A 14,174-nucleotide genomic window follows, 5' to 3' on the forward strand; every position below is an offset into this window, starting at 1 on the left:
TTAGAAGCAGAGGAACAGTACAGGATTTCCTTGGAGGAGCTTCTTCCATGGGGTCCCTGCCCCTGGCTGGTGGAGTGATCCAAGCATTGAGACCTTCTGCACTTGGGTTTCATCCTCTGGGATTGGAGCATTGCAGTGCTGGCCTCTGTACAGCACCCAGAGGTCTCCAAATGACAGTGCAGGATAACCTTTAACCTCTCCAGAGGTAGGACACTGCCTTAGAGAGGCAAATCCTGCCTCCAACTGACTGAACAGCCAACCAACCAACCAATCATGAAATCAACCAACAAACCATCAAATCAACCATCAAACCATCAAATCAACAAATCAACCACCAGACATCAAGTCACCAAATCAACCAATCAACCAACCATCAAATCAAGCAAGCATTGACTCAAAGCCAACACCCATCCATCCATCCATCCATCCATCCATCCATCCATCCATCCCTCCATCCCTCCATCCCTCCATCACTTTATACCCTCTCCATGTCCCTCCATCCATCCAGATATACCCTCATCCACCCACCCACCCATTGATGCTCAGAGGCAATCAGGGACGTGTCTCTCTGGGATGAGACACACAGATGGACCAACTGGAAGCTGCCTGACTTACATTTGGCGCCCGTGCTGGTCCTCCCTGGTGAGCACTCCCTCCTTCTCCATCAGCATTTGCCGAAAGGTCCCCACTTTCTGCCGGATCTCCTCTTCAGAGTACCTGGATGGGCAAAGATGTGGTCAGAGCTGCTGTGGCTGGAACATGGGCTCCCCATGGACCTGCTGAGGAACTCTACACATTTGGAAGTGACACATGGCCCAAGGGGACAATCAGAAGGGGAGGTGGCATGGTGATAGTCATCAGGAGGACCTCTGCTTGGTCCCCTACCACCGCTATGTCCTCCTCTCTCTTGCCTGCTCCTCCCAGCAGTGCTTGGCAGAAGGGACACCAAAAAAGAAAAGGATGACTAGGAAGTTGCCATTTCCCATGACAGACCCAGGATTTGGGGCAAGTGCCCACCAAACCCTCTCGGCAGTGCCACCACTGCAGCCAGTGATTCTGGGGCTCTCTCCCACCATCTCTGTCCCCTCATGAGCTCCCCCTGCACATCCCCTGGTGCTCTGTGCCCTGAAAGCTGTGCCAGCTCTGCGCTGCCGCTGCGCTGACTCAGGCGCCGCAGGGTTATTAACGAGAGACACTAATCACTGTGTCCTGGCATCTGAGAACAGCCACTGCAAACACGGCACTCCTGCCGTCCCTGAGGTGTCCCTGCGAAGGGACAGGTGACAGCCCTGGCCAGGTGGTCCTGTGCCACATCCCATGGCTGCACAAGGGCAGCTGAGCACCCTCCTCAACTGAAAACATCCCAACAGAGGGATGGAGTGGAGAGACCCACGATGTTTTGGCATCATCCCAGGGGAGAGGGACCTCATGTCACCACCACACTGCCACCCTGGGAGGGAAGAGCTCAGGCTCTGTGTGTGTCCCTATCCTCAGCCACAGACTCTAGAGGGGCTGCTCATGGCCCACCCTTTCCATCACACCCCATCAGCATCACTGCCACCAGCCCAGAAAGCTGGATGCCAGAGCCAGGCCTCGCCCTGCAGTCCCCAAGGCTGGCACTTCACAGCCCATGCTGGGGACAGTGATGCCTCTTGCAGTGCTCCGGGTGCCCTGGGTGAAGAAGGGCACGTGGCACCACCCACCCCTCCTGCAGTGTCCATGAAGGGGAACAGCAAGGAGAGGGGAATTAATATTAACGAACTCATTTGCACTGAAAGGTTCTCATTAACTCCCCAGCCACACTCCACACAGAAGGAAGGGTCATAACAGGGTATGGTGGCAGCCTGGCTGCTTCCCCTCACCTTGCACCTGGGCATGGGGAGCCCCAAAACCAGGGCAGCACCCCCAAATGCTGCTCTGCTCCATTCCCTCGATGGCCGTGCACCCAGCTGGGCAGAGTGGCCATCCCAGGAGGACAGAGCTGACAGCCCCGGCCATCCCATGGACACCAGCCAGCCCACAGCAGCAGGAAGATGTCTGCCCGAGATCAGCTTTTGCTGCAGCATATTAAGAACAGGGCCGGTGCTCTTGGAGAGGGGACATGAGGCCAAACAGGAGGTGGCAGATGGGCCACTGCGGCTGGGCCATTAGCAAATCTGTGGGGGGAGGCCAAGGGGAGGAACTCCCCAGCACCTCCAGGGATGGAGGCAGGAGCAGCACCAGCCCTTTCCCTCCTGCATTCCCCTGGTGCTGCTTATAACCCTGTAGAAGGGGGTTGGTTTAGCATTTAGCATATAGAATGGATTTGGGAAAGAAAGAAAATGTGCTGACGCTTCTTTTCTGGACAAGGAATCCAGCCTGCAGGCAGGGAATAACAGTGCAGGCAGCCTGGAGCGAGCTACAGCACAGGCAGGAGGAGCCATCCTCCTTTAAGGAAACAAGGGAGTGCTTAAATCCCTGCAGAATCCCCTCTGCTGACACTCACATCCATCCTGGAGCTCTGCCCTCATCAACAACTCCCCCAAGGCCATGGCCAGGAGGCTGCCCCTGGTGCAGGCAGAAACCTCAGGGGTGCAAATCCCTTCTCATGGAACCCCCCTGGAAAGCCCCTGTGTGCAGGGGAAGAGCAGGCAGAGGATTAAGCAGGTTGACCAAGATTATTACTGTAATTATATTATCATTTCAGCGTATCGCCATCATCAGTGTTATTAATAGCCTTAATAACAGCAAAGCAATTACAGCAATAACAACAATCCTGCTTGCAGTGTTGCTATTACCCATTGCAGTAATGCTACTACTAGTAGTAAGATCCCTACTAGGGCTCAGGAACCCGACAGGAGGCTCAGGGCTCCCCAAAGCGCCAGGTCAGCCTTATTTATTTCCATAATGACAAATTAGGCACAATCATTATTCCAGTCAGTGTGAGACAATTTAATTCTAGGTCACGCTTGCACTCTTAATGAAAGCCTTGGCGAAGCCTTCCCTCAATCCATTTTCCTTCTCCCCAGCTGATACCAGTCCCCACCTACCCAAGTGTGCCCAAGAATTTGCTCCATCCATCAGGTTTTAGAGAGCTGTCACAGCTATCAGGATGTTTGGCTGCTGCCAAAAACAGCACAGCCATGCCCAGCAGGGATGGGGGGCTCCTTTCTGGCCCCCCAATCCCTTCTGCCCACCCAGGATGTTCCTCAGCCCCTTGGTTTTTTCCTTATCCCTTTGTTTCCCAACAAGAATAAAGGCTGGGGAGCAGCTTGCAGTGGCCATGGCATTGGCAGGATGGGGGCAGAGGGTCCTGTCACCCCAAAACTGGGGAGGGGAAGAAAAACAGGGCAAACTGAAGCACTAAACTGGCCTCTCCAGTGACTAAACCCCAGCTTTCCTCTGGGATCTCACATCCCAGGCATGTGGGGCACAGGATAGGTGGCACTGATGACTTGCACACCCATGAGCAACTTCACTCCTCCTTCCTGTTTCAGCTTTCCCTGCAGGACAAGCTGGGAGCCCAAACTTCCAAGCAGGGCAAGTGGATGAACTCCTAGGAAATTCCCACCACAGACCAACCCACCAAAGCTGCTTGCTTCACCCAAAAATGGATTTACTTCCAAATGGTTCACCCAAAAATGGATGAACTCCTAAGCATTTCCCACCACAGACCAACCCACCAAAGTGGATGAACTCCTAGGCCTTTCCCACCACAGACCAACCCACCAAAGCTGCTTGCTTCACCCAAAAATGGATTTACTTCCAAACACTTGCCACATGAATTTATTTTTTAAAGTGGGAGAACAAGGTGCAAACAGGTCAAAAGGATCCCATCCCCAGTATGCCCAGCACTCACCCCTGCTCCTCCATCATCTCCTGCAGCTCCATGCACTTCAGCTCCACGCGCCGCTTGCGCTCGTGGTCCAGGATTTCCCGGTGAGCCTTCTTCACCATGCTGGGCTCCACCAGCCTCACCTCCTCCTCGCCCTTGTGCCACGTTCCTGAGGCTCCGGGCTGGGGGAAGCCATTGGAGGCCTCCTGGGGCGAGGGCACGTCAGCCCCATTGTTGTAGAGAGCCATGATTGCCTGGCAGGGAGAGGAAGAGAAGGGTCAGTGCCTGCCCTGCTTCCCCGTGAGAGTGAGGGGACCCTGTGAGGACCTGAGGGTAAAATCAGACTTGAAAGCAGGTTGATGGTGACAGTAACTAGGTGTCCCTCAAAAGCAAGGCTGGGGTGACTCATGTCACCATGACAAGGGCTGGCTCCTGGGAAAGAGAGGAGGATGCTCTGCTCCAGCCTTGTACTGGAAAAACCTGGCCAAGGGTGGGTCTGTGGGGCCCAAGACAGTAACAGAACATGGACCCCATGAACCCCAGTGTGGGTTTGGAGCAGGGACAGGTATCCACCCTCACAGTCCTCCATGCCCCCTTGCATTTCCCAGCTGCACTGGCTGGTTTGGTTGCAGTGGTGGGACATCCTCATGTCTGGCTCAGGCAGCAAACACTTGCTGATGCTGCTGGGCCATGGCCTGGCACCATCTGGCATGGCCCAGTGTGGGCTCCAAGGAGAGATGAGGATCCCCACCAGCCTCTGCCCCTCTGCCTTCTCCCTGCTCCTTCACCTTCACGTGTCTCTGCCTCCTCTCTCCACCACGCAGCCAATGTGTCCTCACTTGGCTCCAAAAATAACCCCTGGAAGAGGACAACTGTTCCCAAGCAGCCCTGCCATGCTGAGGCTCTGGCTGATGCTCCCTGAGCCTGAGGGAGGAGATGCTCCCAAATCTCCTGGATCAAGCAGACAGACACAGCCCTGTCTCAGCACCCTGGGGCCATCGGCGCATGGCTGAGCACCCATTCCTGGCTGTCCCTGTTTGCCTCCCCTGCCCAGCACTCCAGCCCTCTCCTGAGCATGGGATGCTCCCACTGGAGATCTGCTGCCTTAACCACCAGCTCCACCAGGCTGCAGAGGCACCACCCGCCCTTTACATGGGCTCTGCACAAAGACAAACGAGCAGGAGCAGAGGCAGAGCATCCTGCCTCACTCTTCATGCTGGATTTGGGCTTGGAGAAGCAGCTTTTGCCAGAAAAAGCACTTCTCTGAGGTGTTTCTATCCCAGGGATCCTGCTGGAGAAGCTTTTCCAAGGATGGGTGATGTCTGAATGTCATGTCCTAAGCAGGAAGCAGCCAATGGAGGCTGGCACATGCTGTCCATGGATGGGGCAAACACTGGCCCAGGGAAGGAGGCATCCCTAATCCCAGCAGAAGCAGGAAGGACAGATGGATCGTGGACTGAACCACACTGTTTCAAGCCCAGGAAAAGTTTGCCATTCCCAGTGTGCCATTCCACCAGGATACCAGAGCTCAGAGCTCTCCATGGCCAGGCCAGCTGGGACAGAGCCAGGGTGGGAATGCAGTTCACCCATGAGAGGCTTTGATGAGGTTTCTTTGCTGTTTGAGAAGAGAAAATACCCTGGAGCCCTCCCTGGGGTGGTGGGGCCAGGAGGTGTCTCCCACCCCACAGCATCCCCCCAGGACATCCCTGACTCTCCTGCTGCCTCTGGCTGCCCCACACAGTCATTTATCTCCTGATGAGCCTGCCCAGGGAGGACAGCAGCTGAGTGCTTAATTACAAGGCTTTTTTTTCCTTTTTTTCCCCCTCATTACTACCATGCAGAGAGGAGCCAGCAGCCTTTATTTCCACAGAGACACTGGTGCAGCAGGAGCCAGGCGGGGCTCTGCACTCCTGGATGCTCAATCCTGTGCCTGCAGCACCCACATTTCAAACCCCATGACACTCCCTGCCCACCCTGAACCCAGCCCTCTCCATATCCCAGGATGGCTCCAGGCTGGAGAACAGAGATATGCTGCAGAAAAACCTGCCTTGGGGCTCCTCTCCCTCTTTTTCCCATCAGGACATGAAACCAAAAACCTGGAAGGAAGCTAGAGAAAGGGGGAAGCTCCCTGCTTAGAAATCTTTCCACACAGAGAGGCTCAGGGAAGGAGAGAGGAAAGGAGAGGATGATTCCTGCAGCAGCCTCTGCTTGCTTGTCCCCAGTGGGAATTCATTTTATCCTGAGCCCAGCAGTGGATAAATTCATTGCTGAAAAACCTTGAGAGTGTGTGGGATAGGGAGCTGGGCAGGTAGATGGAGACAAACTGGCAGCTGGATGGGTACCTGTGAGAGAAGGCTGCATGGTAGGGGGAGGCATGCAGGAAATGCTCCCTGAAACGTTCCCATGAAAAGGAGGGAGCTGGAGAAATCCCTTTGCACCAGGTGGAGCTGGACTGGGGGAGAACATGGTTCTGCATCCCAGTGTCCCCTCAGCCTGGAGCAATGTCCTCATGGGAGCTGCCACCAGCCCCCTGCCTCAGCCACGGCACGGGCAGGGAAACAAAGGAACGGGAAAAACCCACCCACAACCCTCCCCCAGCTCTCCAAAGGTGCCCCTGGGTGCCAAACAGAGCCAGCCCTACCCTGCTGGTGACAATGGGGACAAGACATCAGACATCAAGTCCCCCAGCTGGGTCTGTGCCCTCCCTGCCCCACAAGGAGAGCCCTGCACTTACAAGGGACAGCTCAGGGACACAGAGTGGCTGCCACCACCACACAGGGACCACCTGGCTCTGCCAGCACCAAAATCAGCACCAAAGCCATCAGCACAGCCCTGGCCAAGCAGCAGTGGTTTCCCACCAGGCTCGGAGCTACCCCGATAATAAAGATGATGGTTAAATATTTCATTATCTGCAGTAATTACCCACAAAACATCAATCACTGGCAGCCACTGCCTGCCTGCCTTGCCCAGAGGGAGAGGAGGGGTCCTGGGGTGAGCTCTGTGTCTCCACACACTCCCAAAGGCTGCAGGATGCAGCTGGGGACAATTGCTGGTATCCATTCCCCTCCCAAATTCCCTTACTGCCACCCAGGAGGGCCCAAACCCCCTTGCCCCAGGGGCTGGAGCTGCTGGGGAGACCCCTGAGCAAATCCCTCTCTTCCCATATTAACCAGGCATTCACCCACATATTTTGGGATCCTGATCTTCCTCCTATGGCCACCTTGGGCCTTGGGGAGGTCAATCCAGCTTTGCAGGTCGCAGGTGCTTTCTAGTACCTGGATTAGAGCTTTTGGAAGTGCTCAGAGATGCCCTATCCTCCATCCTCATCCTTCATCTCTATCTTCAATCTCATCCCCAAATTCCATCTCATCCCCCATCCTCCTCCTCATTCCCTTCTTCATCATCCTCCCCATCCACCATCCTCATCCCCATTGTCCATATCCATCCCTATTCACCATTCTCCTCCTCATCCCCATATTCCATCTTCATTCCTCTTTTCCATTCTCCTCCTCCTCACCCTCCATCACCATTCACCACCCTCCACCCCACGCCCTGGTCTCTCCCTCCTTCCCCAGCCATGCTGAATCACACCCAGGGCGTGGAGGACCTGGACATCCACAATACCAGCTCAGAGACTGCCAGGACAGACAGAAGGACAGACACACTGCACACAGCCAGAACAGGGGGTGCAAGGCCCAGCCTCACAATCCTGCCAGGGTTTGGGGCTGCTGGTTTCCAGCCAAGCTCTGAATGGAGCTCACTCCCTGTGGGCTGGGGTGGCCCAAGGATGTCCCCATGTCCCAGCTGGGCTTTGTCCAGCTCACAGGTCCAGAACTCCAGCCCGAAAATAAAGAAGCAAAATGATGGGGGAAAGAGCATTATTTCACCAAACTGCTTTGGCGCTTCCCAGCCGGCTGTGCTGAGGTCTCCCCCCTCGGGTCCCGCTGAGCCCCGGGCGCTGAGCAGCAGCCGCAGGGCCCTGCCACAGCCGTACTGCGGCTGGAGCCGCTTCCCGGGGGGAGCGGGGACGGCAGCGCGGAGCCGCCGGTGCCTGGATACTCTCCCGGGTGCCGGGATGCTCTCCCGGCGTCCCTCCCTCGCTAGGGAAGGGCGGCAGCGGTCCCCGGGAGTGCTGCCCCCTCCCCTGCCGTGCCTCGGTGCTAATTAAAGCCGCCTCCGGCCGGCGCTCCATTAATTCTCACCACATCCAGCTGCACCAGCCGGGGCGGCCGTGAGCGAGCACCCGGGATGCGGGCACGGGATGTGGGCACCGAGCCCAGCACGGAGGCTCCCTGGACGGCTGAGCGTGCCAGAGCTCGGCCCCAACACGGCACAGACAGCCCAGATGGGGCGAGGATGCTCCACTGGCTCCAGAGAGGCTGACAGGGGTGGTCCCCATGGTTCTCCTGACTGTTGGGGTCTCATCAGGACTGCAACCATCACCCTGTCCCCAAGCAGGCACAGCCCCATCCCAGGCTGCTCCCTGTCTGTGCTCTGGCGACAGCTGGGAGAAAAATCTTTTTTTTCAGGACACAAAATATGCCAGAACACCACGGCCAGGCAGGCAGCCTCCTCTGAACACCCAGCTGGAGTTACAAGGAGGAAAAGTCCGGGGCTGCTGCCATTAATTGGGCTGACCTTCTCCGGAGCTGCCTTCCAGTGCCAAAAACTGTGAGTCAGACCTTGAAGAACGAGGGAAAAAGGCAAATGTAGCTTTAAAAGTGCAGCCATTCTGGGGCTCGTTAGCGCTGCCCTCCAGCCCCAAGGCACAGGGATGATGCCCCTGGGAAGGGACAGTGGGAATGGTTTGCTGACAGCCGTCCCACTGCTTCCATCCCTATTTCCCCGAGCCCAGGGCATCTTTTCCTACAGCTGCCTCAACAGAATTTGACACCTCACAGACTTTAAAGCAATTAGTAAAGAATATATGGATGCTGGCTGGGGGGTCAGGAGCTGCAGATGCGTGTGCATACCTACGTCTGTGCAGATATATATATAAATATATATATATAAAAATACATATATATTTTAAAATAGATGAGGAGGCTGGTGGAGAAGCTAAACAGTTGCTAAGCAACTGGGCTTCTTCCTGGCTTGGGGATGTAGGGATGGGGGAGCCAGGATTGGGAACTGGTCCCACACTGGACAAGCATCACACAGGGGTGTGGGCACAGGGATCCCCTGGAGATGGTCCAGGGAAAAGGGCACAATGGAGGGTGAGGAGCCAGGATTTGCTCCTGTCCCCAAAATGCTGCAGCTGAAGCCCCCTCAGCCTGAACCCCTTGGGCTGTTGGCCGTTGAGGAGCTCCATTCCCAGCTCTGGCTGGAGAGGAGCTGGTGGGAAAGGGGTCACCCCATAACAGGGAGGGAGCCCCATGCAGTGACCCCATTCCTGAATCAGGGATGAGGGAAAGGAGCAGCACATCCACGTGGCAACAGCAGCCCCCCCATGCTGAGGGGAGAGGCAGCAGATCCAGCTGAGGGGTTTTCCTATGGGATCCCCAGCCCTGTACCCCTTTGGCCACGCTTCCCTCATCCCCTTGGGAATGCCCTGTTAGACCTTCCCCAAACAGGAGGTGCTTAAACAGGGAATGGGGATGGACAGGGGGAGCAGCCACCCCAAGTTTTGCACCTTTGGGGTGCTGGGCAAGGAGTCAGGAGGAGGCACAGTCAGCCCAGGGCCCATCACCCCTCTGAGGAAGGGGAGTAACAACACTACTACAAATAAAAGCAATTATCGAGCACATGGAGGAGCAGGGGGATGACTGTCACAATGAGGTCACCTTCCCCAACGGGGACACAACCGTGGTGCACAACCCCTGGAGCTGAGCACCGCGGGCACAGGGGGGTCACGGCCAGTGCAGGGGGAGCATCCAGCCGGGAATCCCCCCCAGACCCCCCTGCCGTGCCTGGCTGGGTGGTTGTGTAACGGGAGGAGCTATTCCGGGGTTTGAGCACATTATATAAGCCACGGGCCACCTGGCCGGGGAAAACGGGAGCTGGGAGACAGGAAGGAGGAGGAGGAGGAGGAGGAGGAAGGGCTCTGGGGATTGGGGACCCCCATATCCGGCAGACCCTCAGCATAAGCACCAACCCCACAGGGTGATCTGCACCCCCAGGCATCCCCTGGCCAGATATGGGGTGAGCACCCTCTGCTCCCTCTTTCAGCAGCCTCCAGGACCTGCTGTCACACACCCACCCAAAAATGGATCTGGCCCCTGGGGCACAAGACCCTTTGTCCAGGCGAAAAGCAGCATTTTCTTGGCACCAGAGACAAAGCCAACCAAGACCCCTGCACCCCTCTGCCTGGCAAAACATGTGCTTGCCATTCCCACAGTGACCAAGGACCAAAGGTTCCCTTCAAACCTGCCCAATTTGTGGCTCTGAAAGCCCCCAATGTTCCCTGAATGTGCTGTCAGGATGAGTCCTGGGGCAGGGGGGGCAGGTGGGATGCCAGGGGGATTTAGGGGAAAGCAGGTGAGGCACAGAGGGTGGCACTGTGTGAGGCAGAGTGGGACAGAGCGATGACGATGTGTGTGTGTGGGGACACAAACACTGTCCCCAAAATCCCCCCCCCCCCACAGGGGGTGTCCCTGTGCTCCTGCCAGAGGAGAATCCACATGCCAGGGCAAAGAAACCAGAGAGCATCTGCACCCTCAGAGACGGTGCTTGACATTTGTCATCAACCTGAGACACCCCCAAATGCTGCTGGCTCCCAGGGGACCCCCCTACAGCACTGGGAGAGCAGGCAAACCAAGACACATTCAGTCTGAATTCTTGCTCTGGAGGGAATGAATGAACCTGTGTCCCCTGGAAGTCCTCCTGAGCCATGGCCTGACCCATCACCCCCAGACCTATGCATGGCACAGCCTGGACATCCCTGGTGACAAACCTGATGTGGGAAGGGGAAGCACAGAACACTCCCAAAAGACAAAAGTGGTTGAGTTGCTGCTGTGGCTCCCCGCTGCCAAGCCTTGCCCCCTTCTCCTTCCCTCGTGCAACACCCGCAGGGTTTGAAATCTCATCAGCCAAACCCTTCCCAGCACAGCCTGGGGGTCCACGCAGCAGGAGGAGAGAGGGGCTTTGGGAACCTTTTCTCAGCCTTGTGTCCCACCTGCACCAGCATCTGCTGAGGGATCATCCCTGTCCCGTCCTTCCCAGCCAGAAACCACTGCTGGGGGTCACCCACTGTCCAGTGCCATCCTGGCATCCCCCAGCATGGAAAGAGGGATGTGGGTGCCCCCCAGTCACTCCCCCAGCACCAGGGAGCTCCCAGCACATCCCCGTCCCTGGAGGGACCCCCTGTACCCCAAAAACCGCCTCATCCCCAGACTCCTCACCCATCCCACACCCCCAGGAGCATCAAACCTCACAGGGGACACCCCCGGCACACCCCTCCCGTGGCGTCCCCGGCTGTCCCAGCACCCCCAATACCCCGCACGCCTTCCCCATCCCTTCCATCCCTTTGCAGACCCCAATTCCCAGCTCCCTGCCCAGCACCGCACCCCTAAATCCCCATCACGGGGGCCATCACCCGCCTGTCCCCAGCACCACCGGATGGCTGGGGGGGCTCCATCCTCCCGCACCTCCTGCACCTCCCAGAGCCCCCTCATGGCCCGGCTCGGTCCCGCCGCCCCCCGCCCCTCTCCGCTCCCTTCCCGGCCCCACAGCCCCGGGCCCGGCCGCGCCTCACCTCGCCCCGCAGTCCCGCTGGGCCCGGCCCCGCTGGGTGGCTGTGGGCCGCGGGGGGTGCCGGTGGGTGCCGGTGGGAGCCGGGGGTGCCGGGGGTCCCGCCGGCCGCGGCCCCTCGGCGCGGCCCCGGCGCGGCCCCTGCTGAAGTGCTGGACAGCTCCGGCACACGGAGCCGCCCGACACAGAGCGCCGCCGCCGCGGGGGAGCGCGCCGCCACCGCCCGCAGCGCCGCCTGCCGGCCGGAGGGCGCCCTGCACCGCGCCGCGCTGCTCCGGGACCGCGGGTCTTACACGGAACCCGGTACTTACATAGAGCCCCCGTCATCCTTACACAGAGCGCGGTACTTACACAGAGCCCGGGACTAACACAGAGCCCGATATTACACAGAGCGCGGTGCTTACACAGAGCCCGGTACTTACACAGAGCCCGGGACTAACACAGAGCCCGATATTACACAGAGCTTCATCCTTACACAGAACCCGGTACTTACACAGAGCCCCCGTCATCCTTACACAGAGCCCGGTACTTACACAGAGCCCGGTACTAACACAGATCCTTGTCCTTACACAGAGCCCCATCCTTACACAGAGCTCGGTACTTACACAGACCCCTATCACCCTTACACAGAGCCCCGTCTTTGCACAGAACCCTGTACTTCCATAGACCCCCATCATTCCATAGACCCCCGTCATCCTTAACAGACCCCTGTCCTTAAACAGACCCCTGTCATCCTTACACAGACCCTCATCATTCCATAAACCCTTATCCTTACACAGACCCCCGTCCTTACACAGATCCCCATACTTCCACAGACCCCTGAAATTCCACAGCCCCCCCCTGTCATCTGTACACAGATCCCTGTGCTTACGCAGAGCCCTGCCCCTACACAAACATCCGTCCTTCCACAGACCCCCGTCATCCTTACACAGAGCCCCGTCCTTCCATAGACCCCCTGTCATTCCACAGACCCCCATCATCCTTACACAGACCCCCTGCCATCCTTACAGGGACCCCCATACTTCCACAGACCCCATCCTTCCGTAGACCCCCGTCATCCTTACACAGAGCCTCCTTCATCCTTACACAGAGGCCCCAGTCCTTCTACAGCCTCTTTGGTCCCTCCACAGCTCTCCTGCACTGCACAGAGCCTCCCATCCTTCCAGAGCTCCCTCTCCCTGTATCCCACCCCATTCCATATCCCACCCTTCATCCCATCCCATATCCCATCCTAAACCCCACTCTGCATTTCATCCCATACTCCACGAAGTATCCCATCTCAAACCCTACTCTGAATCACATCCCATCCCATTTTCCACCCTGAATTCCATCCCACCCTTCACCTCCTCACCACGGTGCCCCCAGTGCCCCCAGCCCTGCCCAGTTCCCAGCTGATTCCCCAGCCCTGCCTGGGCACACCTGGAACACCCCCATCCTGGCAGGTGAGGGGGCTTTGGGATGGCTGGGGGGTTGTGGTGATTTGGGAGCTGTTGGGTCCCCAACAGGGACACTCCCCAGTGCTGCAGCTCAGGGAATGAGTCCGTGTTAATGAGCCCATAATTAATTTTCATTCCCTTCAGTGATGCTGAGCGCTCGCCCTCCTCAGCAGACAGAAAATGGTGAATCCAGAGAAGGGGAAAAGCTCCCAAACCTCCTCTAAACCACCTCAAAACGGCCCAGTGTGGTCATGGCCAGGGTTTAACCTCCCAAAACACTCTGAATTCACCCTGGCTGTCACCCAGGGACACCAAACACACCTGGCTGGGGGCTCCGGGTCCCACCCCTGGCTCAGTTTCCCCTGCCCTGCCTGGGCCCTGCATCCCCTGTGACCACAGCTCCCAAGCAGAGCCCAACAAAAGCACCTGGCCATCACTCCATGGGGGATTTGGCCCCAGAGCAGGATTTGGGCGGGGAGTTCCTGCAGAGACAGGGATGGGAAGCCAAATATGGAGTCTAAGGGGAGCTTTCCTGGGGGCAGCCGAGGCTGGAGAGGCCTGTCCCAGTGGGGATGTCTCCAAAACTGATGGCAACAGGGTGATGCTGCTTCCTGAGGAAGGACAGACCCAGGAATCAAAATGCTGGCAGCAACATCAGCCCAAAATCCCTCACCTTCTTCCCCATCCCTGTGCACAGGTTGGGGTGCCAGCAACACCATCCTTTCATCCCTCCATCCCTCACCTTCCTCCCCGTCCCTGTGCACAGGCTGAGGTGGCAGCAAACCATGGGGACAGGTCCAGCTGGGTGTCACAGTTGCAAACAGGGTTGGAAGGCATGAGCATCCTCTTCCCACAAGGGTTAAACATCAGTTTTTGAGGTGGTTTGCTACATCTGCTGAGCAAAACCTGCGTCCTGCATCCATTATCCATGTCAGGACTACAGAAACAAGGGGCCATGTGTTGGACCTGTGTCTCTGTTAAGCTCTATTAAAAAATTTGGGAGGTGCAGCCCCTGGAGCACTGCCAGGGCCACTTCTGCCTTCTCCTGCTCCCACCTTTGTCCCTGCCATGTCCCCCCAGGGCTGACAGCAGATGTCACCTCCTAGGAGGAACCTCCTGCCTGGTCAGGACTATTCCTGGTTTAATGCTGGAGGGGAAATTCAGCCCATGACAGCAAATCCAGCATGGCCAGGGTGAGCCCGTGCCCTTTGCAGCACCATTATCTTCCCCACACC

At 57.5% G+C, this 14,174-nt stretch overlaps 1 protein-coding gene across 4 annotated transcripts in view; it reads right to left on the reverse strand.

Moving 5' to 3' along the window:
* The window catches only part of SRRM3 (serine/arginine repetitive matrix 3), a 29,034-nt gene extending 15,331 nt beyond the window's left edge, over window positions 1–13,703 (reverse strand). The window contains exons 1-3 of one of the 4 annotated variants that reach the window (XM_064729126.1): window positions 13,682–13,703; window positions 3,839–4,068; window positions 616–717 (exon numbers count right to left, since the gene is read on the reverse strand). In XM_064729126.1, coding sequence (XP_064585196.1) covers window positions 616–717; window positions 3,839–4,062 — 326 coding nt within the window. In that variant the 5' untranslated portion in view covers window positions 4,063–4,068; window positions 13,682–13,703. Of the gene's footprint in view, window positions 1–615; window positions 718–3,838; window positions 4,069–7,701; window positions 7,936–11,507; window positions 11,672–13,681 lie in introns of those variants that run through there. The other 3 variants (XM_064729122.1, XM_064729123.1, XM_064729124.1) reach the window with 3 other exon arrangements.
* Between the last annotated feature and the right edge of the window lie 471 nt (window positions 13,704–14,174).

The sequence above is a fragment of the Zonotrichia leucophrys genome, chromosome 19 (assembly GCF_028769735.1).
Source record: "Zonotrichia leucophrys gambelii isolate GWCS_2022_RI chromosome 19, RI_Zleu_2.0, whole genome shotgun sequence".
Taxonomy (NCBI): domain Eukaryota; kingdom Metazoa; phylum Chordata; class Aves; order Passeriformes; family Passerellidae; genus Zonotrichia; species Zonotrichia leucophrys.